Source organism: Mirounga leonina, unplaced genomic scaffold, assembly GCF_011800145.1.
Source record: "Mirounga leonina isolate KUSES-001 unplaced genomic scaffold, KU_Mleo_1.0 Mir_101664, whole genome shotgun sequence".
NCBI classification, from domain to species: Eukaryota; Metazoa; Chordata; class Mammalia; order Carnivora; family Phocidae; genus Mirounga; species Mirounga leonina.
Genome location: NW_023270175.1, coordinates 443,438 through 468,604, shown reverse-complemented (window position 1 = coordinate 468,604; position 25,167 = coordinate 443,438). Strand labels below are relative to the sequence as shown.

At 37.0% G+C, this 25,167-nt stretch overlaps 1 protein-coding gene across 4 annotated transcripts in view; it reads right to left on the bottom strand.

Annotated features, from left to right (window-relative positions):
• TBC1D8B (TBC1 domain family member 8B) overlaps nucleotides 1-21,207 on the bottom strand; it is a 56,591-nt gene extending 35,384 nt beyond the window's left edge. For 3 of the 4 annotated variants that reach the window (XM_035006651.1, XM_035006667.1, XM_035006655.1), the window contains exons 1-5: nucleotides 20,883-21,207; nucleotides 5,825-5,935; nucleotides 2,726-2,844; nucleotides 1,937-2,162; nucleotides 1,014-1,254 (exon numbers count right to left, since the gene is read on the bottom strand). In XM_035006651.1, coding sequence (XP_034862542.1) covers nucleotides 1,014-1,254; nucleotides 1,937-2,162; nucleotides 2,726-2,844; nucleotides 5,825-5,935; nucleotides 20,883-21,012 — 827 coding nt within the window. In that variant the 5' untranslated portion in view covers nucleotides 21,013-21,207. The remainder of the gene's footprint in view (nucleotides 1-1,013; nucleotides 1,255-1,936; nucleotides 2,163-2,725; nucleotides 2,845-5,824; nucleotides 5,936-20,882) is intronic. The other variant, XM_035006661.1, reaches the window with a different exon arrangement.
• Between the last annotated feature and the right edge of the window lie 3,960 nt (nucleotides 21,208-25,167).

The window sequence follows — 25,167 nt, the reverse complement described above, 5'->3', positions numbered from 1 at the left end:
GACTGCAGCTTAGGTTCCTCTCACAGTTTCCCATACAGTCTATACCCTCATGCTCCTTGCCAGAAGCTGCATTCACTAGCTATTTCTAGATCCTCTCTTCTTTCCCTCTCCTTTGGCATGCTTATTTCAGTCAACTGTTCTGAGTGTTGAGCAGTATGAAAGGGCTCTGGTCAGTTTCAGCAAACCAAATAGAGAAGCAAACAGCTATCAGAGATAATTCTCATGTAGGCATTAATAATGATTAACATTTATCTAGTGTTTCCATATTTTACAAAGTGCTTTCACACGTTATATTGTTCATTCCTCACAAGTGCTCCCTGAGGTAGAAATGATACATGAGGATACTAAGGTCCTGAGAGAGAATGACTTGTCCAAGGGTTGTACTCTCCTTATAAAGCCCATGCTCCACTGGCTCCACTAACTTGCCTCTTCATAAAAAATTATGCTGTCTAGGGGGCCCTGGGTGGCTCAGTTGGTTAAGTGGTTGACTCTTGATTTCAGCTTAGTTCATGATCTCAGGGTTGTGAGACTGAGCCCCAAGTCGGGCTCCGGACTCAGTATGGAGCCTGCTTGTCCCTCTTCCTGCCCCTACCCCCCAAATACATAAATAAAATCTTTAAAAAAAATGATGCTGTCTATAAATTATATTTAAAAATAAACACTACATTTTACAATATCATACCTGAAACTGTTCAGACTACTCATAGAGAAATGTAGACTAACCAGGCATATAAAAATCTCTATATTTCTAAAAGCACTCCAGGGCAAATCCTACTGGGATCTCAATAAGTAATTTTCAAACTTAACTTCTATTACTTCTTAGGATTAAACTTAATGGAGGGAATACTATTTGTGAAATGCATATGAATAAACTAAAAAATACCCACACATCAATGATTAATTTCAAAGAAAAATTATCATATAACACAGAACAGTTAACTTTTAATGATAATCAATGTTACTGTTCTTTGGTAAAACAGTATTTTAAAAAGTATTAATTAAGCTTTGAATACCTCTTGGTGATTTGTAGAGGATCATCAAGGATTGGGTCATTAGCAAATGTTTCCTTATCAAAAAGTCTCTTTATAGCATAGTTTGCCAGCTGTTCCATAAGAAGGTATGTTTCATTAATATGCAAAAACATTGAAAAGTAGTGATTCTCCCCTTGGGAACACACATGAATACTCTCTGTTAGTATAACATTTGAAGTCTTTTCAAGTTTTGAGACTGCATCCCAGGATATAATGAGTTTTACTGCAAATAAGAATGATAAGCAGATTTGATTAAATTTCTCAATACTGATTTAACGTTTATCAATCAGGTCTTTTAAAACAATAGTTAACCACTTGAAAAATGCTATGAACAACTAAAATACTTTAGACTTCAAGATTAGTTAGAAGTTTTGAAGCATAACCATGAACATACAATAATTGGTGATTCTAGGAACAGATAAAATTTTAAAGAATTTTTAAAAAATTATTCTGCTTTTATATTTAAATCTATTACTTTACATAATTGCATAATCACTGATGTAAAAGCTATATGTGTGCTCTGAACATTACTGTTTGATTCTTCTTTATAAATGCGGGCCATTAGATACTATGGCTACTATGTTTATACTGTATTTCTAAAACAAGGATTAAAACATGAATTGCAGAGTCCATAGTTTAGAACAAGACAAAGAAAGGAGCTATATGCCAGGTCACCATCATCATTTAATATTCACTCACTTCCCACAATATGCAAGGCATTCTATATATACTTTCAATGGCTCCTATGTTAAGGATTCTTTCTCTAGATGAAGTGAACTTTTTAATGTACAGTTTAATTACTCCTAATATCAATCCTATTGCTTTATATACAACCTAACAACCCCACAGAGTTGACAGGTCAGTCAGCAAGTTCAAAGTCATGGTAAGTAACAGAAGCCACTTACTTTCTGATCCCAACAAAAAAGAATAGAAGCTCAGAAAGTTGGTGCTAAGATAGAGCCATCCCTGACAAGGAACCCGTCCTTTCCAATAACTGCATGAGTAATATGTCACTAACTTCTCCTGCTCTGGTAAACCAAAACATTTTTCAAATTTCAAAAGGGCTTCTCGAAATTTCTCAGGATCATCTTCTTTTGCAAAAGAATGTTTTCCCTCTTCAGCAATCAATCCCTAAAGGAGAAAAAATATTTTTTGACAATCAGTTATTACCTACAAATAAAAATACATTTTATATATTTAAACAGTTCACTGAATACAACTGTATATATCTACAAGCTACATATATGTATAAATGTGTGTACATAAATGCTTCTCTTAGGACAGAGGTGAGCAAATTTTCTTTAATTTCGTAATAAGGCTTTTTCTAATGCCTCACAAGGAGCTACCACAAATATAGGTGCTAAATATTTTTGTTTGTTTTTTTGGGTTTTTTTGGTGCCGAAACCCAGGATTGAAGTTGCTAAATATTTTTTTTGATTGTGTGAAGGATTCATCCAAATTCCAAACTCATGAAATACTGAAATGAAAATATCCCTAAGAGCACTCACAAGGGCACCAAAAACTAATCATTGACTTTATAATTTTCTTTAGCACTGATTCTGACATTCATATGTGTACTTCTGCCAATCCTGAAAGGTGTCAGTAAAACAATGACCTTCCCACATGGCCTTTGATCCTAAAATAAGAGGGTCAAAGATATAGTATTCCATCTACAAAATAAATCCATCACTTACTCTTATCTTTCCTTGTACAAAATTAGTAATATCTTCATTTGAATCAAACACAGATAAGGTCTTCATGATATTTTGTTCCAACCAATCCCAATGTTTGGTTATTTCTTCTCTATTGGCTCCTGATTAATAATGAAAGAGAATAAAAGACTCAAGGGAAACTCCACAACAAAACTGCTCTTGATATTTACAAGCTTAGTTTAAAAAGAAATAAAATTATATTCGCTCGTTTTCAGAAATGATGATCATAAAAGAATAAAAATATTAATTACACTTATTCTCTACTTCATCTGTATATGTAGGGATAAATACTATTTTTTATTATAAATGAAAGACTAAAATATCTAATGAAAGGGGGAAAAAGTAAATATAACTCATGACAAAAGATATAAAATTCTGAAAACAAGATGCCAGTAACTGGTGCCTACAGCAACCAATATTTTTAAAGAGAATATACAGAGTGCCAGAACATAAATATATAATTTAATCCATGGTCTTCAAGTAATACAGTCAGTACTGTCCCTATAATCTGTGTGACTGCAAACAGCATGCACATGACAATACTATGCACACTGTATAAATGTGGATTTCAACTGTGGCAACTCTACTTGTCTTAGAAGGTGAAGCCTTTGCTCAGTCACCCTTTTCATTAAAAGGCCTTGTTAACCTAAAGAAGTTTCACCAAAGAGGCTAGAAACCCTGTAGCAAGTAAATCCGTGTGACCTGCTGGATCAGTGTTAGGTAGCTTGTTGAGGGTCAAATATTACAGTTAGCTCTGAGTTGCTTTGGCTTGAAGAACTTAAGATCTTTAAGATCTTAAAGCCTTTAAGATCTCCCCAGCATTGTGGGTTATAAAAGATCTTTAAGATCTTTACCTTTAAGACCTCCCCAGCATTGTGGATTATAAAAATATCATTCAAAAGACACATCTTGGCTCCTTAGTATGTTTTATGATACATGCAAGTGATATATTAACTGAAATTGCAAAACTGCCTATTTCTTACAATCCAGTTAAAAACTGTATTCATGTTACTAAAGTCACAATACCAAGTGTAATAACTTTCTTTAATGAATCACAAATAAAAGCCATGGGAAAATTTTAAGCCTTTATTTTGGTCCTTTAGGTATAAAAGGAAGCTTCAAGTTGGTAATTATTGTATTTCTGCATCATGTTAATTTGGGAGAATAAGTTACATAATAATCCCCCCTCTTTAAAGTAGAATGGATATTTTTCCCTAAATAATTTCTACCAACCAGATTTAGAGTTGAGGCTACAAATGTCTCATAACATCAGCAGGTATAATGTTTTCTTCATTTAGTTTAGATGGCATTCAATTTAAGAGAGCCAAGAGAAAACACTCACTGGCAATGCTAAAGTAAAAGTATAGGGCGATGCAAAAGATAAGCCACATATCTTTAAAAATTCATGGTATGCTGTATATTCACACATATGAACTATCCAGGAATTCACACGCTTTTTTTTTTTTAAAGTGTATCTCTCTACTTAAGAGAGGGGGAGATGAAAGAAAGAGAAAAAGGCAGTCTTTCAACATTAAAAAGGCCAGAAATCCGGGTTTTTAATTTAGAACATTATAATGGCATCATAAAAGAAGTAAACTGTCATTGTGGTTTTTTTTTAAATTTTGAGTTGTTTTATCAGGAAGAATATCCTAATTCATTTTCTATCTACAATGTATATATATATATGTGGAGGCATCTGAACTACCTCAGCATGAATGAATATGTAGCATTACCAGTAAGACATCTCTTCTTATTTCAAGGATATAATGCCTTTTGTGAGAAAGTAGGTGTGTAACTAAAAATGTTTCAATTTTTCAGGCTTATACTTTCTTAGGGGACGATCTTTAGTTTTGGGCTTGATTCCCCTAATCTGAGTTATTACAGATGAAGTGTGAGGAGTTCTCATCTTCTCAGCAGTTGGGTGAAGCAGATGTAAGTTGAAGAAAGGAATCATATAGCCGTAGTGCTGACCAAAGTTTGCTCAAAATTTGCTGGAACACATGTTTCAGGTCCTTCACGCTAACGGATTTTTTAAAAAATTGTAATAATCTGTAATCCTTCTTCCCTAAACAATTAGATGCCTTGCTATTCTCTCAATGTAGAGTTACATGTTTAACTCCTTTCTAAACCAAAACTAGGGAGTATAAATAAAGTAAATATTCAATTTCTTAGTATCCTTATTTGTTTGGATTATACATTTTTCCCCTATGTGGAAATAATGCAAACATTTATTTTCTATATCAGACAAGAACACAGCTTAGTAATCCAATTCTACTGCAGCATTGTAAAAATCATCTCTTCACCACAGTGTAAGATTTAAATGCATCTGCACAAGGGTGCACACTATATAAAAGGCACACTATATATAAGGTTGCTGCTGCCCTGCCAAGCACTTCCAGTCCCTACCCAGGTCCTACTGCAATACTGGTCGTCCCAATGGTTTTATCCAAATAAATTGTATTTAAAAAATAAAGCATTTAAAAAGACAAGTCAAAATGTCTCAGAAACTGTATCTCCAACTCAAACTTCATCTATTTAAATGTTATATTTGTCTTCCACTAATAAACCTTTATTTCACTCAAACTGAGCAATGAATCTTCCACATCGAAGTATCTTCCTTGCCCAATTAATCCAAAGGAAAAAAACTGAAATGATTAGTAAAGAAAAATGTAGGGACTAACACACCCTTTAAATATGTTTTTAAATATTTTTAAGGTTTAAAAAGTGTTTAAAGTTTGTAATTCCTAGTAGGAAAACATTATCTGAATGAATACCCTAATGGCAAACCACTATAGAATGGATTATACATTTTATTTATTTATTTATTTATTTGTTTGTTTATTTATTTATTTATTTATTTATTAAAGATTTCACCTATCCATTTGACAGAGAGAGACACAGCGAGAGAGGAACACAAGCAGGGGGAGTGGGAGAGGGATAAGCAGGCTGCCCATCGAGCAGGGAGCCCGATGCGGGGCTCGATCCCAGGACCCTGGGACCATGACCTGAGCCGAAGGCAGATGCCTAATGAATGAGCCACCCAGGCGCCCCTGGATTATACATTTTAAAAATCGCACTCACCACATGCAATTGACAGGTAAACTTGAGAATCTGGTGTCTGGTGTAGGATGCGAAACGGAGCAACTTTAGCAGTAGAGTCTAAAACTGAATCAAGAGTCCCAACCAGAAGCCCTGTTGTAATAAAGAGAACATTGAAATAAAGATTTTACAAAACATAAAACCAGTATCACTTCATCTGAAAAACAACCAATGGATTAATCGTCTTTAAAATTTCTAGCCCAAAGTTTCCTTATAAAGATTTTCTTAAAGAAAAAATACATTCAGGGTGAAGAGATTCCTGTGCTCCAACATGAGTAGTGCTTGAGAAAATTATCGTTCAATAAAAAATAAGTCCGGTTCAATTGTCCAAATCTCACTATATATTTACAGTACTTGTATATATCCTTTACAAGGTTGTGTATATAGCAGATAAGAATGTAGATTCTGGTACCAGAGATCTACTAGATTTGAATACTGGTTCCTGTCACTAGTGCCAAATTGAACCAGCTGTACTTATTTTTTCTTCATCTTCATTTGTAAAACAAGCGGGTTAAAATAGAACCTACCACAAAGGGTTGTTATAAAGATGAAATGAGCTATTATTACATATAAAAATTAGAACAATGTTTACCATATAATAAAGCACTCAATGTTAACAAATCTTGGATATTTAAACAAGATAAAACGTTGATTAACTAAAATGTATAGGAAGGGGATGTTCTTTTTAACAATTTTTAATTCCTCAATTTGAATTCAATGCTTTTGATCAATTAGTTCCAATGTAATTATCTGATTATATTTCCTACTCCTCCCTAGAATAAAGTTTGCTGCTTTAACAATCAACTAATTCCTCTGTTAGAGTCTTTGCTAAGCAATTCTCTTTTTACCTATGCATGTTAATGCAAGTCTTCTAGCTCAGTCCGCGAATCCAAATTCTACATTTTCCTCAAGACCCACTTCCCACATAAAATCTTTACTAGCAACCCCAAGTAATAATGCTTTCTCTTTTCCCTGATTACTTTGAACACTTAAAGTCTGTACAATACAAGCTAGCATTTTGATTATTAGGCTAGTTATTATAGCTACCTTCTAAATGCTTCATGTATTGTCTCCTTACCTAGAATATTAGCTCTCGGAGGACAATAATCATGTCTTCTACTTCTGGGTTTGTATCCCCCCTAACTTTCAACATGTTGCTGGGCACAACAGGAGCAAAATTTCAATGAGATGACTGAAATATATAAAACTGCCTTCCTTTTCTGGAAGCTTTGATTGGTTGAGTGTTGGTGTTGTTTTATAAGGTATTTTTCTTTAGCATACAGATTTGAGAAAAAATTTAAACCAATTACAAAGTAGGATTTTGGCTATTTCCCTTTCTTTACTCACTTAAAAGGAGTTAAGATTACAAGCAAGCTTTGAATGAGAATATAGGTAGGTTGGCAGATGTGTGATAGGAAGTTATTATGAGCATTGAGGGAGGTAAATTAGAAGATTAGGCGGTAGAATAGAGATATAAAGAGAAATTTGGCTCAGCTGAAAGGAAAGGGTAAGAGAGTAAATGTAAGAATCAATAAAAAATAAGAACAGGGGTCACAAATGCAGCATTATATAATATCAATTAGCAACCTGACAGAGGGTTTTGATAGTGGAGGTAAAGTATCAAGGAAGATTTTGGCAATGGCAACATGTACAGATTACAGAGAAAAAACTGATCTGATATGAAAAAAAAAAATCTGGTATGAATGGAAGAATTCAAGAAATAGAAATAAGAAAATCCAGACAATATTATGAAAGAGGAGGCGCTGGGGAAGAGAGAATGGGAATGAGGAGGAGAGAGGAAGTGATTATATTTCAACTAATAATGATGGAATTCCTGGAGGGTTTGGAGATAAAAGAAAAAAATAATTCTATCACTTTCAGCATGAAAAAGGCACTGTGAGAAATTGGATTTGGCTAAGAGATCAAGGATAAAGAAAAGTAGGAGCCAAACATTGCAGATAGCCTCTTCATAGCAATGTGATTGAAATTATTCAGGAAATGGAAAAAAAGGAGAATGTTCTCAGTTTGAAGACCAGAAAGTGAAAATATTCAGAAGAAAGATAAAAGAGAAGTAAAAGAACCAAAAGAGGTAACTCTCTTCAAGTTGAAAAACAGAATCAAGGGCATGAATGTCTGTGTATATAAATATACATATAACAACTTGACAACATTGTCAAAATAAAGGAATTATAACTTTAAATAAAAGCATTTATTAAACAGCACTGTTTTAGCTGCTAGATTTGCCTTCTAAGAACTTAAATTCTAAAAATTTCAAAAAAGTATTGTCAAATTTATAAGGAAAATCATTTATTTTGCCTTTACCACACTTTATTTTATTATTTTCTAAGATTTTATTGATTTATTTTTGCGAGAGAGAGTGTAAGAGAAAGAGAAAGCAGGAGCAGGGGGAGGGTCAGAGGGAGAGGGAGAAGCAGACTCCCCACTGAGCCGGGAGCCCCATTGGGGCTGGATCCCAGGACCCTGAGATCATGACCTCAGCCAAAAGCAGACGCTTCACCCACTGAGGCACCCAGGCGCTCCTGCCTTTACCACACTTTAAATAAAACTAGCTTAAATTCTATTTCCTTATGTACATACATTAGAAAAAGTAATATTAGAACAGGAGAAAGAGCAAAATGGTAAAAAAAAAAAAAAAAGTATGGCTCAGCTGAAAAATAATGGTGGGAGAGTGGATGTGTAAGGAGGCAGAAAAGGAAGGAGAGGCCACAGATAATCATTGCTGAGTAACATAATAAAAATTAGTTCTCTGATAGAAAGTTGTGAGACTGGGGAGAAAGCAGTCAAAATCATGGACAAGAAAGGCCATTTTTTGCAGCAGCAGCAGCAGAAATGTGTTCACAAGATTATAAGTGCCTTACACTATGTAGAAAGGAAATGGTTCAGTTTTTATAAGTACATTAAATCCGCCAGTTAGTATAAAGCTATACGACAAATAATTTGGAAGCTAGCACTAGAATACATTTCCAGTCACTTGGGGAACTCTTCTAGCTCATTAAGCTATAATCATCATCAAGTCCTTGCAAGTCAATCAAGAATTAATATGTGCCAATGTCTGGGTTGTAAAAGTACAAGAAAACAAGCAGATAACTTTGGGTTGCTTTTCTATGTTCACAGAGGTTTATTATCTGACAGCCTGAACATCCAAGGTCATCAATCAGCCTACACATGGGAATTTCTATAGCTATAGTAAATTGGGAAGAGAATAGACACTGAGAGAATAGCTACATGACAGAACAAGAGATTTAAAATTATAAAGAAGTTCAAATCATCCTTTGAATGTCTATATTGAGTAAGGTACCAAAGCTCTAGATCCTGGTAATGTCTAGCATCCAGCCATACAAATAACACCAAACTTCTTAAGGATATACACCATCACAATACTTTTTATTAAATGGCATAGGAAGATAGCAAAAAAGCAAGGTTCTACCATTTTTTTCTTTTTTTTCTTTTTAAAGATTTTATTTATTTATTTATTTATTTGAGAGAGAGAGAGAGAGAGAGAAACAGCATGAGAGGGGTCAGAGGGAGAAGCAGACTTCCTGCTGAGCTGGAAGCCTGATGTGGAACTCGATCCCAGGACTCCGGGATCATGACCTGAGCTGAAGGCAGTCGCTTAACCAACTGAGCCACCCAGGCACCCTACCATTTTTTTAAAATAGGCTATTTGCAGGTAATGATTATTGCTCATGAACCAATTCTTTTTTGCTGGATAGAGATAAAGCTGAAAAATTGAGCTGAAAAATATCCTAACAGGTCATGTAGTCCAACCTCTAGCATAGTCACTCTATAGTATTTCTGATAAAAAGCCTGGCTTATTCCTTTATATTCCTATATATTCCTACTTTTCCCAAGGTAGACTATTGCTTCGGTGGGACTTTCTAACAATTGGAAAGTCCTTGAACACTACATCAAAAACTTATGATGTACTATATGCTGGCTAACTAAACACAATAAAAAAATTGGAAAGTCCTTTCTAAAATATGAAAGGATTTATATATCCAAATGTTATAGTCAAGGCTAGCTTCAAGGGCTTGTGACCTGTCCAAAGGGCCCCATGCTCAGAAGGGCCCCTGCTTAGTTTAATTCTCTGCTGTCACTGTCTTGAAATTTCTTAATTTTTGAACAAAGAGCTCTGAATTTTCATTTTGCACTGGGCCCCACAAATAAGGTAGGTGATCCTAGTTATAGTGGTTATCTCTGGGCAGCAGGATGATGGGTGATCCCTATTTTTTTTTTAATGCTTATACGTATTTTTGGAAACTTTTACAATGAACATTTTTTACCTTTTTAAGATAAAAAATAAAGCTACTTCTTACACACTTTTTAAAAAAGAAAAAGGTCTTTCTCAGAATAAATGAAATGCTATTTCCTTGTAGCATTTGGGACCATGCAAAACATATTCTCTATTCAACACAATGGGTCTTCAAATATTATTGATTATCTTATAATTATCTTGTCTCCCCTTGCTTATTCTTCTCTTCTCCTAGCTTAAAATACTCCTAGTTCTTTCAATTGTTTGTTGTATGAGATTTTTCTTCTACCATTCTCTTAACGTACCTATTTGTCAAAGTCTCTTATAAAATGTGCCATTCAAACCTGAATGCCAGATATGGTCTGAATAAATGCAGGTTTTTTATATTGTGGGCTCCAAGGTTATATTAATGCAGTCTAAGATCATACTAGCTTTTTTTTTTTTTTTTTTTTTTTTTTTTGAAATTTAGAAACTCATACTAGCTTTTTAAGCCACTACATCATATTATATTAAACTTGTGATTGACTAATCTACTTTGATCTATTTCACAAGTACAAGCACCAACCTAGGTATTCTCTGTCCTGTACAGCTGATTAAAACAACAACAACAAAAACCCCCTAAATGCAGTTTACATTTATCCATGTTAAATTTTATTCCACTGATGTCAACTGAGCATTCTAACTTGTCCAGATCTTTCTGAATCTTGATTTTATTTTCTATGACAGTGGTTCTCAACTGAAACTTCAAATTTGAATCATTTGGAGTTTTTGAAACTACTAAAGCCCAGAGATTCTAATTTATCTGGGATATGGCCTGGGTATTCTATTTTTTCCCTTAACTTTGTATTATAAAATTTTTCAAATGTAAAAAAAAAAGAGAAAATAATATATTGACACTTATACGTGACCATCACCTAACTTCAATAATTATGAACATTTCATCAATCTTCTGTCATCCATCCCTCCTAGAGTCATTTACTTTGTTTTAAAAGGTTCTCAGTTGAACATAATATGCAGCCAGTGTTGAGATAACTGATCTATGGTGTTAACCGTCCCTTTCAATTTTTAGACACTTGCAAATTTGATAAAATTTTTATTCTTTTAAATTATTTAAAATTTTTTAATTTATTTTTTATTATGTTCAGTTAACCAACATATAGTACATCATTAGTTTTTGATGTAGTGCTCAACAATTCATTAGTTGCGTATAAAATTTTTTAAAAGATTTATTTTCGAGAGAGAGAGCGAGCGCGAGCAAGCCGGGGGAGGGGCAGAGGGAGAGAGAATCCTGAAGCCGACTCCCTGCTAAGCATGGAGCGGGACATGGGGGCTCGATCTCAGGACCCCAATATCATGACCTGAGCTGAAATCAAGAGCTGGCCACTGGACCAAATGAGCCACCTAGGAGCCCCAAACATTTCTTTTTTGTATTAGGTCAATAATAATGACAAACAGGTAGGACCCCAAGGGCTGAGTGTTGGAGAGGCTGTTAAAACAGCCACAGCTGGGCGCCTGGGTGGCTCAGTTGGTTAAGCGACTGCCTTTGGCTCAGGTCATGGTCCTGGAGTCCCTGGATCGAGTCCTGCATCGGGCTCCCTGATGGTGAGGAGCCTGCTTCTCCCTCTAACCCTCCCCCCTCTCATGTACTCTCTCTCATTCTCGCTCTCTCAAATAAATAAATCTTTAAAAAAAAAACCAAAACAGCCACAGCTTGAAGATGGTACTCATTATCAATGTACTAATTTTGCACACTTTAGTTTGACAAGTGTCTCTTTCTGCTTGTAAACTAGATTGAGGGCACTGTGTAAGGCAACACTGCTCTAGCTGCAGAGGAGTCATTTAAATGAACTTCTTAATTACAAATAAGATTTATTTCCATCTAAGTAAAATGTTTGATTATAAATTTTGGCCATAGAAATGACTGCTAGAACTTTATAGTAGGTTCTGTATCTTGTCATAAATTGTCATGTTTACAAAGTCAAAAAAGTACACCTTTACTGAATTTTTTATAATCTCAACTTCATTAAATGTTAATGAACAAACTAATTAGTAAACTGCCAACACACTTAGTAGAAAATACATTCAAATAGGAGAAAGTAGTGTTCTCAGAGGTTGTGGGTATTCTTGATTCTATTGCTTTTGCTACCAGATCTAAGCCCTTAAAACAGGACTGTGAATGCTTATTTTAGAATAATCCAATAGCCACAGTTGGCATTTTGAAAGCTGCCAACTTCACACTAAGAGCTTTGGAAAACAGTTAATAAAAATAACTCTTCTTTGTCCTGTTTTTCCTCTCCTTGCATTCTTTTCAAGACATTTACTTGAAAACTAGATATACAAATGATACAGCACTTTAAAAACATTATTTAGAAGACCTAAAGCTGACCATAATCTTCGTTAGTATAAAACGAGAGGACAACTAATACAATGATAAAAAATCAACAAATGTGATTGTTTTAAAACTTCACTTCTTTATACTGGAGTAAGGGAGAAAAAAAAAACCAAGACCATCTGGACTGGAGTTGAAAGAACAGTGGAGACAAAAAACACAAGGTTTAATTCTCAAGTACCTTTAATTCTCTATCAGGTTTTCCTATTCTATAGATGAGGGCATTCCTTTTCAACAACCTTTTCTAGTTGCTAAGGGCATTATATCTTGAGTCTCATATTTCCAACCGCAAAGAAATGAATCTGGAATATTTGCTGTGTCCCCAATGACTGCCATCTTTTGATTTTATACTATCATATTATTTGTCCTGCTTAGAATGTCCTCCTCATTTCTATCAAACCACATCCCAGATATTATTAGTTTTCATATTTGGCTGATTTAATTCAAAAACAATACAAACTGCTTTTTGACAAGATGCTCCTCAGATGTCACATTGGAATTCTGCCACCAGAATACCACCTATTATTAATCACTGCTTTTAGGAATCTTTGTATCATTTAACAGGACATCTGATAAGCATACTTCACACCAGAACCAGCCTTGGAAAATTGTTTGGGGGTTTCAAATACCCCTCATTCATGACTGTAAATCACCAAAATCAGGGAGATATCATTACTGACTACCTCAGTAATTATATATTTGCTTGCTTAGTTGTTTATTATGTCTGTCCCACTAAATTATGAACTCTGTAAGGGTAGGAACTATTTCTGTTTTATTCACTACTGTATACCCAATACCCAGGACAGAAACCAGCTACTACCCCATTTCTCTGTTCCTCTTCATAGCAAAATTCCTAGGAAGAATTATATATATTCACTCTGCCTCCAAATATCCGCTTGGCTTCATATGCTCTAGTCCCTCTGGTTTCTGCTCATATGTCACCTTAAAGAGGCCTTCCTAGACCAAATTTATCTAAAATACCAACCTCCTCCCCTATCACTATACCTTACTTTATATTTCTTCATATGGCTTATCACCACCAGCCATGTAGTACTTGTTTATTTGCCTCCCTCAACTAGAATGTTAGCCCATGAGAATAAGGATTTAGTTTTGCTCACTTGCTGTTATCTCCAGCACCTAAAACAGTGCTTGGTTTTAGAAAGCACTTGGTAAGTATCTGTTAAATGAATGTATCTTCTAAAACCACATACAGAATTTATTCTTATCTTTTGTGCTTATATAGCAGCAGCAAAAGGTGGAAAATTGGGCAGATTTTCTAACGTAAAGGTAATATAAAATACATGTCATAGCTGTACTCCAACAGGGTAAACATTATAGAGCCATTTATTTTATTATTAGTTTTTAGCTTACTTTACATCCATAGTCCACGAGAAGCATGGGTTTTCACCAGCTGAATCATTTCTACTTCAAGTATCATGTTTTGAAAAATATAACTAATGTGACTAAAGTTGTACGTATTCTTCAATATCACTCAGTAAGACAAGTGATGCTTTTATCTGCAGAAGAGATGCTTTTATCTGGAGAAGTGCTGTTGGGGAACTCCCAGGTTTTGGGCAATCATAGATCAAAATGAAATGCTGCTGTGGTATTTTATTCAAATACTTGTATATTATTCTGGTTATAAATCATAAATGCATAATCACAATCATACCAAAATTATTGAATAACTATCAGTGTTTTACTTTTGTAGTGGAATCATTGCAGATTGGACATATTCAATGTTACTACTCCAAATCAATTTCTGTATACAACATGGGAAAAGTAATTACTATGGAAAATGGTATAAATATAGATGCTCCTTAGGCCCTACAGAAAATGGCACTCCATTACTAGATAAATGAATATCAGATGTTTATATAGCTGCTCACAAATTTTAAAACTCATTTGACTCTCAGAACAATGTCATGAGGTAGGGAAGACAAGTTTTGTTTCCATTTTATAGATGAGGAAACAAAGCCTTTATAAAACAACTACAGCTGAATAGAGACATAAAAATATTAAAGAATCAGGGCAGACAAAGGTAGTAGGGTTAATGAGGCAAGCACAATCAATGAACTCAGTGGTGTATTGATGTATTTATGGATGTTGGCTTGTAGCTGACTTATTAAAAAGAGAATCCCATAGGGTAACCCCCGGGAGGGGAAATTATACTGTACTCTGTTCCTTCCCTGGAACATTTTGATCCATGTGAAATCAAGTAAAAAGTTCCTTTTAAAGATCTCTTTGAATGAGAAAGGTCAGCTTTATAAGAGGTTTGGAAAAATGAAAGTTGGTCAATATCATCAGTTTTTTTTTATTTAGTCTTTTTTTTATTAGAATGAAATCCACTTGATAGCAAATATTAGTTTCCTACTTACATTATAAATTTCCAATATCTTAGCCAAAAAACCCCTCTCTATACAATCCACATCATTATTATTATTTTAACTTAACTCTTGAGGATTGAAGATTCATGATCCTAAGGTGAAGTGGAGTAGTGGTTTCCTGTATGCTTAAGGAAAGAAAGACCCCAGCAACAAGCAAGGGAGGGGAAAGGAAGAGAGAACAGTGTTATCAACAGGTATCTAAAAAAACTCCTGAGGCTTATAGGTATGCAGTCAATAATCCTTCCACTGCTACCAAGAAAAAGTGGTGACAATGATCATCTTTCAAGTCATTAGACCACCAATGAAGCTGTCCTTTCTCATTCAAAACAACATAGATGGATCTAGAGGGTATGTTAAGTGAAGCAAGTCAGATAAAGACAAATACCATATAATTTCACTCATACGTGGAATTTAAGAAACAAAACAAATGAATAAATTAACAAAGAGATGAACAAAAAACAGACTCTTAAATATACAGAATTGGTGACTGCCAGAGGGGAGGTGGATGGGGGATGTGTGAAACAGATAAAGGGATTAAGAGTACACTCGGGCGCCTGGGTGGCTCAGTCGTTAAGCGTCTGCCTTCGGCTCAGGTCATGATCCCAGGGTCCTGGGATCGAGTCCCACATCGGGCTCCCTGCTCGGCAGGAAGCCTGCTTCTCCCTCTCCCACTCCCCCTGCTTGTGTTCCTGCTCTCGCTATCTCTCTTTCTGTCAAATAAAAAAAAAAAAAAGAGTACACTTATTGTGATGAGCACTGAGTAATGTATAGAATTGTTGAATCACTATACTGTACATCTAAAACTAATATAACACTGTATGTTAATTATACTGGAATTAGATAATTATTTTAAGAAGATCTTTATTTTTTTTACTTTATTTTTTGTAGTTTCAAGTTTTTACTTAAATTTCAGCTAGTTAAGATACAGTGCAACATTAGTTTCAGGTGTAGAATTCAGTGATTCATTACTTACATACAACATCCAGTGCTTATCACAACAAGTGCCCTCCTTAATACCCATCACCCATTTAACCCACACCCCTGCTCACCTCCCCTCCAGCAACCCTTAGTTAGTTCTCTATAGTTAAGTGTCTGTTTCTTGTGTTTGCCTCTCTCTTTTTTTTCCCTATGTTCATCTGTTTTGTTTCTTAAATTCCACGTATGAGTGAAATCATATGGTATTTGTCTTTCTCGGACTGACTTATTTTGCTTAGCGTAATACTCTCTAGCTCCATCCACATCACTGCAATGGCAAAATTTCATTCTTTTTATGGCTGAGTCATATTCCATTTTACACACACACACACACACACACGTCACAACTTCTTCATCCATTCATCAGCTGATGGTGGACATTTGGGCTCTTTCCATTATTTGGCTACTGTTGATAATGCTGCTATAGACATCAGGGTGCATGTGCCCCTCTGAATCAGTATTTTTGTATCCTTTGGGTAAATACCTAGTAGTGGAACTGCTGGATATTAGGGTAGTTTTAACTTTTTGAGGAAGCTCCACACTGCTTTCCAGAGTGGCTGCACCAGTTTGCATTCCCATCAACAGCACAAACGGGTTCCCCTTTCTCCACATCCTCGACAATATCTGTTGCTTCCTATGTTGTTAATTTTAGCCATCTTTAAAGTACACTTGAAAAAAAAAATAAAGTACACTTGACCCTTGAATAACATGGGCTTGAACTGTGCAGGTCCACTTATACGTGGATTTTTTCCCCACACATACAGTGCAGTAATATAAATGTATTTATTCTTTCTTATGATTTCTTTAATAACACTCTCTTTTCTCTAGTTTACTTTATTGTAAGAATACAGTATATAATACACAAGATACGTGCTAATTGACTCTTTATGTTATTGGTAAGGCTTCCCTCAATGGTAGGGTGTGAGTAGTTAAATTTTGGAAGAGTCAAAATTTATATGTGGATTTGTGACTGCACATGGCAGGGTGGGGATGGTGAGGACTGGTATGCCTAACCTCCACATTGTTCAAGGGTCAACTGTAATTTTTTACTTGATTTCACATGGATCAAAATGTTCCAAGGAGGGAGTAAAAGAGGGAAGCACACAGTGTGATTTGTCCTCCCGAGGTTTGTCCTATGGGATTTTCTCAATAAGTCAAAATGATATTTATTAATTTACAGTGTGTGTAGGGGGGATTTGATATCTCCTTATCTAAAATGTAATGTCATGGCCACTGGTACTCCAGTCCCAATAATAAGGTACCTGGGAAGCCAAAAATTTTATCAGATAGTTCCTTTGTGAACATGGAATGCAGGCATATTTTGCTAAGAAAAAAATGAGAACATTTTCAGAGTTGGGCTCCTTGAGTTGGGAGTGGGGAAAAAAGAGAGAAAGCCTTATATTTTTGAGGGATGGTCATTAAGAAATTCTTTAAAAGGCTACTTTATTGTTTATTATGTATGTGTATAATTATGATGAATCATTTACACGGTGATTTGTTAAGTTTATATAAATATAAAACATTCTGAAATGGAACGCTCATTTAAAACGTTATTATGTTCTAGTTTTTACATATGATTTAATTTCAAAATAATGGTGCCAAGATGAAAGAGGAGATAAGAAAACAGAATGTCTAAAACTTTTCCATTTTAATAAATTTTACTTTTTAGTCTTGTTCTACAACCCCCAAAGAAGGTCTACTGAGGGAGATTGTCAATCTAACACACAAGAACCTGCTTACACTTTTCAGATATGGAATATTCAAGAATAAAATAGTCGCAGCAAATAATCTAATTAAAGCTTCCTCATTGATAGTCAGGTCTTCCTAAGTCCCAAACACCAGAATGTAGCCCCATAAGTCCACTCATTTAGTAGCTCCAATCTACCAAGCAGAGCAAATTGTTGATTTGTGCTTAATAAGCCAAATATGCATAAATTATTTTCAATTACATAAAGCCAGGTGCTAAATTTAGATGCCACGGGAAAGTCATTACCTTTATCAGCCAGGATGATCATGTAAGGTAATGCAAAAATCCAGAAGGGTGAATTACTTCTCTAAATGAAAGAAAATTACTTTATCTATAAAATAACCTTTATGTATAACAAAAATATCCACAAGATATCTTACCCTGCTGTGAACCAGGACAATTAAGTAAGATAAATTAGGCAAATGATAGGTAATCTACAAGATATCCCTTAGATGTGTTTCAGAAATTTAGAAAAGGACCTTGGAATTCTAACTTACAAATTAGTCTCCTGTTATAACCACCCTAGGGTTCTCTGTTGCCCCAATTCCATTATTAGAAAAAAAAATAGAGTCAACTAACTTCAAGTCCACAGCTCAAGTCATTACATTGCTGGTGGTTATTGCCAATTATCACATGGCAAAGGAATAAAATCTTAAAGAAAGTAGAACTATTAACATTTCTAGGAGGTTATTATCTCTTCTTCATTAAACAAAATGTATAAAGGAATCATTTAAAGGGGTAGCACATAACACTGGATTTCAGCAAACAAAATGGACAAAGGCAAGCTTATGCTGGCACCCAAACTCCTGTGAGAGCTAATCCAAATGTGGATTTGCAGTAAAGCATAGCAAAGCTCTTGGCTTCACAAATTTAAGTCAGAATACAGTAACTGAGCAGTTATGAAACTCAGCACACACTCTTCCTCTGGACCAAAAAGAACCAAACAAAGCTTAAAAACACCTCTGCTCCTTTCTGACCCATTTTGCTTAATTTACATGTAATATAGTGGCAGCACTCATGTGGAAATTTCAAGCATTTTGAACATACCACAGGTAAAACGATCATGCAGACAGACACACTGACCACAATATGGGGTTATGGCTATTCTCAACATACATGTATGATAGAAATCTTGGTTTATTTCTGCAGACAAATCTCTTATTCTACAGATATGCGTTTGAAGAGTACATGGGAGTGGGTGGAATAGAGAAACGGGTGCAATTGGTCCATGTTTTAAGAAAATATGTCAAATGAAAAACTAAAAACAAAACAAGGAATGATTATTTAAAGGAAATTTGCAAGAAGTGAAAAACTATTTTATACTACATTACACTGATCTGATTCTCAAGAATCTGATTTACCTATTATTTTCCAGGAACACAGTTGTACAAAGTGAAATATACTTCTTTGGTAATGTGGACAAGAGCACCATAAAAATTCTGGTCAAATAAAATGGGGAACCAAAATATTATGCTGTAACACAGGGCTATAAGATCTACTTTAAATATACTCTGACCTGTTCTCCATGGACTAAAGAGGGTAAATTATGTCACTTGGTATTTATCAAGACTGATTCTCAAATGTTAATCTGGAAAATATGTGCATCTATTAAATGGAAAGGCTCCTCTGTAAAATAACACTTGTAATTTTTAAAAATCAGAAAATGACAAAATGTGAAGTTTAATGAGGCAATTTTTGTTGCCATATTTTCAAGAGGACCTTTTCAGAAGCTGGATGAGATGAAGAGGCCTTGCAAAATTAAAAAAAAAGAAAGTCCTGCAGAACCTCAGAATTATCTCCACCCTGGGGGGGGGGGGCGGTGCTTGAAAAAAAGGAAAGAACAGCACACATTTATCAGCAACTTAACAACATACATTGATTTAGCACCTACTACCTTTCATTTTATCCTCTCAACTCTGTGAGGTAGATACCATTTCACAGAAGAGGAAAAGCCATGCCATCTCCTCCATGAATCTTTACACAACCTTTCAGTTATTTGGTTCTAATTCTAATTTGCCTGATTTACTAGTTACTGGTTATAATTATAATTTGCCTGGTTTACTGGTTACTTCCCCCCAACCCCATCCTCTCCCCGCTTATCCAGGTTATGAGCAATTAATTCAAAGGTGGGGAAGTGAATCTTAATTGTCTTTGTACACTAGAATTCCATGTGGCACACAGCAGGCGTTTATGGTTGAATAAGTTAAAGAATTTGTCGAATGCCATTCAACAAGAGATGAGGGTAGGACTAAAACGCAGGTTTTTGTATTCTTCCCTCTTCCCGCTACATCACGCTGCCTAAATGAAGTCTGTCTGGCCCACCACTTCAAGGCCACCATACCAAACTGCAAATTGTCACGAAAAAGAGCCCTGCGGTCCCCAGTGTCCAAAAGTTTGAATGCCCCCACCCCAGACGGGAGGTCTCAAAATTCTCCGGAGGCTTTCAACACTTGACCAAGGAACAGTTTTGGATTTGCAAATCAAATCACTGAAGGCAGGATGGATTAGGCGGCCAGAGTTAAACTTCATTTGTTTCACGGGTTTGCTAACAATCATGGCTTTGAAAGGGCAGCGCCAAACCCTCGAGAGGGAAACGAATTACGACGGTTACTCTGAAATAAGATCCCAAGGACTGAAAACGGGGTGACAAAGTAAAAGATGCTAAATTGGGAGAGGTCAGCAATTCTGAGACCTATCCCTCGCCCTCCCCCTACTCCGATCCGCTCCCCCCACCCCGCTTCCTAATCTCTCATTTGAAGCCCATCCCTCAGGATGTGACTGGGGCTCCTCCCTTTCTCCTCACCATCCTCCCCGCCCCCCCCCACACCCCCCGCACTCCCCAGGATGGTGATTATCGATAGGGGGGGTTGTGAAAAAAGTTAAGTCCACAACTGCGAACTAGCCCCTGTCACCAGCCTCAAAGCTACCTGTCGAGGACTAACACTCGTCATCAGCCCCCGCCCCCGTGGGAAGGGACCGGGCAGGTACTTTGCTTAAGAACCCCTCCTCTGCCTCTGATTGTTCCTCCGCCTCAGAAAGGACCCCTCCGACCTCTCCTCCTCCCACCCAAAGAGCAGCTGCTCGCCCAGTGAGGCATTCTCAGGACTCAGGGAGGGCAACGGAAATGTGGTGGCGGGAGAAGAACCCCAGCCCCTCCGCCGGGGGTTTAGAATCGAGCGGCGGGTGGCGACGAGTAGCTGTTTACCCTCACCGCCTTTTAAGTGGCAGCGAGCACGGCCCCGAGGTGGGTGCGGGTGGCCGCAGCTTACCTGTAAGACCCCCTCCGCCTTCCTCACCGTAGCCCCGACGCCGTTGCAGCACGAAGTAGTCGTTGGACCTTTCCATCAGCCACAGCTTCAGCGCATTTTTCAGGAGCACTTCCTCAGGCTTCAGCCACATCGCGAACTTTGTGCCGCCCGGCAGCAGCGATCCAGACGCCCTCCTCACCTCCCCCTCCACCCGTCTATTTCTCTGTACTTCTCCTCCCACCAAATCTTCCTCAGGCAGCAGCGGCTTGGATTCAGGTTTTCCACACTTCCCCCAACCCTCCCTTCTCTCCCACGTAGGCAGCGAGATTGCCAATTCCCTCCTACAGCTCTACCGCCCGACTGGGAAATAGTCCCGCTTCTTTGCCTCCTGGGAGTTGTAGTTTCCTACTCGCTTTTCTGTGCTCAAACAACAGGAGCCGGGACTACAATTTCCACAATGCACTGGGATGAGAACCGGGTGGGGGTGCTCTCAAAGCGCGTCCCGCCACCACTTAAGTGTATTTTGCCTATTTAAAGTTTAAAGCGGTTTTTTGTTCAAATAAGTGAGCCCCAGGTATAAATGTATTGTTTCTTCTCATCCGTTTACAGCCGACGGTGGTAAACTGTAGAAAACAAAGTTTCTGGAATTTTGGAGTAACGAACGGCCCATTCCGGGAAGCGGCAGTAGCAGCACTGACATTTAATGAGCTCTTAACTTTGTACTAAAGCGATTTCATATACATTATCTCACGTAATTCTCACAGAGGTCTTGCGAAGTGGATATTATTTCCCACTTTGCACATAAATAAACAAGAGCACAGACAGGTGAGGTGACTTACCCTTTGCACATAAATAAGAGCACAGACGGGTGAGGTGACTTACCCAAGGTCACGCGGTAAGTGGCGTCTGATACAATTCCTTGTCTAATTCAAAATCTTCTTAGATTAAGTTTCTTTCTGCCCATACAGGAAGACTATAAAATCTCCAGAAGCCACAGGATTTTCTTCACGCCATGGGCGCCTCCCTCCCACCACTGCCACCCCAATCTGTTTATTTAACTATTGCAATCAGCCACAGAAATGTCTTCTCCGACTTTCCTTTTCAGGATCTAAACAATTTATGAGCATTTTTTTTCCTTTTATTAACCCCTTTAAGGAAAAAAAATCCCTTTCAGGGTGGTCTTCACCTCTTTGTACCCTTGGCATCTGCTTAAACACTAAGGTGAATGAGGTCAGTGATTTGTATGACCTCGCATTGAGGACTTATTTGAGGGATGTTTTTATTTATTTCGATAACTGAGACTGCCAGAATTAAAGAGTGCACTGGGGGCGCCTGGGTGGCTCAGTCGTTAAGCGTCTGCCTTCGGCTCAGGTCATGATCTCAGGGTCCTGGGATCGAGCCCCGCATCAGGCGCCCTGCTCTGCAGGAAGCCTGCTTCTCCCTCTCCCACTCGCCCTGCTTGTGTTCCCTCTCTCGCTGTGTCTCTCTCTGTCAAATAAATAAAATCTTTAAAAAAAAAAAATAAAGAGTGCACTGAACGCAAAAACGGTTTTGTTCAAGAAGACAGAGTTGGGGGGAAATGTACAAAAAAGAAAAAAGGAGCTCTTGGTATGTTCTTTTGAGAATAAAGCCTCAGGCCATTTCGCTAAAAAAAAAAAAAAAATGGGGTGGGGCACAACCAGGAGCCAAAGAACTGTGCCTTGGAGGAGTGTCTCTGGCTTACACATGGCAAGATGTGGGCCAGCTCAAGGGAGGCAGGCGTGTGCTACAAGTAGAGATTTTTTTTCTTGGGGATGAGAAAAGGGTCAATTTGGGATTCTCTACTGCGAAAAGGTGGTAAATAGTCCCAAGGCAGCTTTCTGGAGAAGATGGGAAGAGGCAATCTTCCCAGAGCCCAAACTGCAATGTATCTTTGGGGAAAGCCATCCCAATTTGGATGTATACTAAGGAAGAGAATTTCTCATGTTCCTGGTAAAAGATTGGTAAATGTAGCAGAGAGATGTAAGGTGCCCCTTTTACCTTTACTTCTCCTTTTTTTTCCTCATCAAACCACATTCTTTTGCAATATCCTTAATGGTTACAACTGTGACAAGGGCTGTCCAGAACTGGATAGTTCCTCTGTATAATATTGATTTAATCTTTATTAATAAACTTGCACATTTTTACATCCTTACTTTATAGATGAACAGGAGTCTCAGAAGTTAAATAACTTGCCTAAGATCACATAGCTAAATAAGTAGCGGAGTTGGGGTTTGAACCTAGATCTGTCTGACTACAAAACATGACACTATACTACCTATGCATATGGTTTGTAGATACCTCAAATACGTGTCCAAAGCCAAACTTAATTCTCCAATATTTCCCCTGCCCAAAGTTGTTTATCCTTCTAGGTTCTCATAGTTCAGAACACCACTGTTTACCAAGATGATCAAGCTAAGAACCTTGGAATAATCTTGAACTTCTTACTCTCACCACCTTCATTGCCTCACACACACACACACACACACACACACACACACACACACACACTCATCTACTCACCTCTACCTTTTTTCCAAAAGTCCATCCCATCCTATTACTACTTCAGATTAGCCTCACATCACTTTCCGCCTACACTCTAATAGCATCTCACCTCATCTGTCTGCTTCCATTCTTGTTTTCTGATTTATCCAAGCCACATATTTATGGACATAATGTTATACCATGCAGAGATAATACCTCATTTATCTAGCAGTCAATCTTTCAGCTGACTCAGGCTTCTAAATCATAGCCTGAAACACCTATGTGAGAAGATACTAGAGGGGCACCTGGGTGGCTCAGTCAGTTAAGCGTCTGCCTTCGGCTCCGGTCAAGATCTCAGGGTCCTGGGATCGAGCCCCACATCGGGCTCTCTGCTCAGTGGGGAGTCTGCTTCTCCCTCTGTGCTCTCCCCCCACCTCTCTCAAATAAATAAATAAAATCTTAAAAAAAAAAAAAAGAAAGAGAGAAAAGGTACTAGAAAACCCTAAATAACAATTCCAAACCCTATGCCATGGAAAAGCTGAGGCTGTCAAAGATTCTACTGGATTCTTACTTGAAGGGAATTTTACAAGCTTAGTTGACGCTTTACAGCCTGCGGCAGGTTTAGAAGCAGTAAGATTCAAAACAGGCAGAGCACTGCTGGAGGAGAACCATTTAAAGGTTTGCTGCTCAAAATCTGGACCCTGGTCCAGCAACATCTGTGTCCCCCAGGAACTTGCTAGAAACTCAGAATCTCAGACCCCATTCCAGACCTGCTGAATCAGAATGTGCATTTTAACAAGATCCCTAGGTAATTTGTAGGCACATTAAAATTTTAGGTGCATTGATTTAAGCAAATTAGATATTTGAAAATCAAACTCTACAACAACTTGGGGGTGATTAATCATGTTTCCATTAAGACCTACATAGGCATCTTTTAAAAATAAGCCTTGTTAAAGAATTTTAGTTGACTGAATTGCTTTTTAAAAAAGTTTCTATCAGGACATGCCCATTAAATTTTTCTAAGGCAGTGGTTGAGAACTGGGGTATTGATTGAAGGAGAAATTGCCACTCTCCATGCTAAACCCTATTTATATATACTATTCTCTAACCCATCAAAATCTAGGTATGTCCACAAGTGTCTCACATTCATGATGTTTTTGGAGAAAAAAAGCTAGTAGGGAGTATCTTTCAATCTTTTCACCAAATTAACTCTAAGGTAGGGGACAATGAATCTCTGGAGGTCGAAGTGTCCACTGTAATCAATTTCTTACGTAGTATGTAAATATAAATTTTTATATTTTTTAGTGTTTAAAAACATTTTTAAAATTCACTCCGAACAGAAGAGGCAATTATTTGTTACAGCCTAGGGTGATAAAATTTCTCCAGATGTTACAGAGCTTAATTAAAATACTTAGTAAATGAACAAAAACTAGATGGGGGTGGGGGAAAGGAATGTTCCTAGCATTCCAACTGTGTCTTTAAATGCCTGGGAACCATTATTATTATTTGTAAGATAATACAAATTAACTTCTGCTAAACCTATAAATGAACTCTCTGAAAACCCCTCCTTAAGTTGGGAGACTCCTTGTACGTATATTTCTCCTGCCACTGTTAAAGGAATCAGTTTATATTTTGATTATTATGTGAGAGTCATATAAAGTCTGTTGCTCAAATGATCTGTTCTCAAAAAAGGAAGAAAATTCACAAGTGATATGGAATTCCTCTTTGTATAAGCTGAAGAGAATTGAAAACATACATCTACACAAAGACTTGCACATATTCATAGCAGCATTATCCATAATGG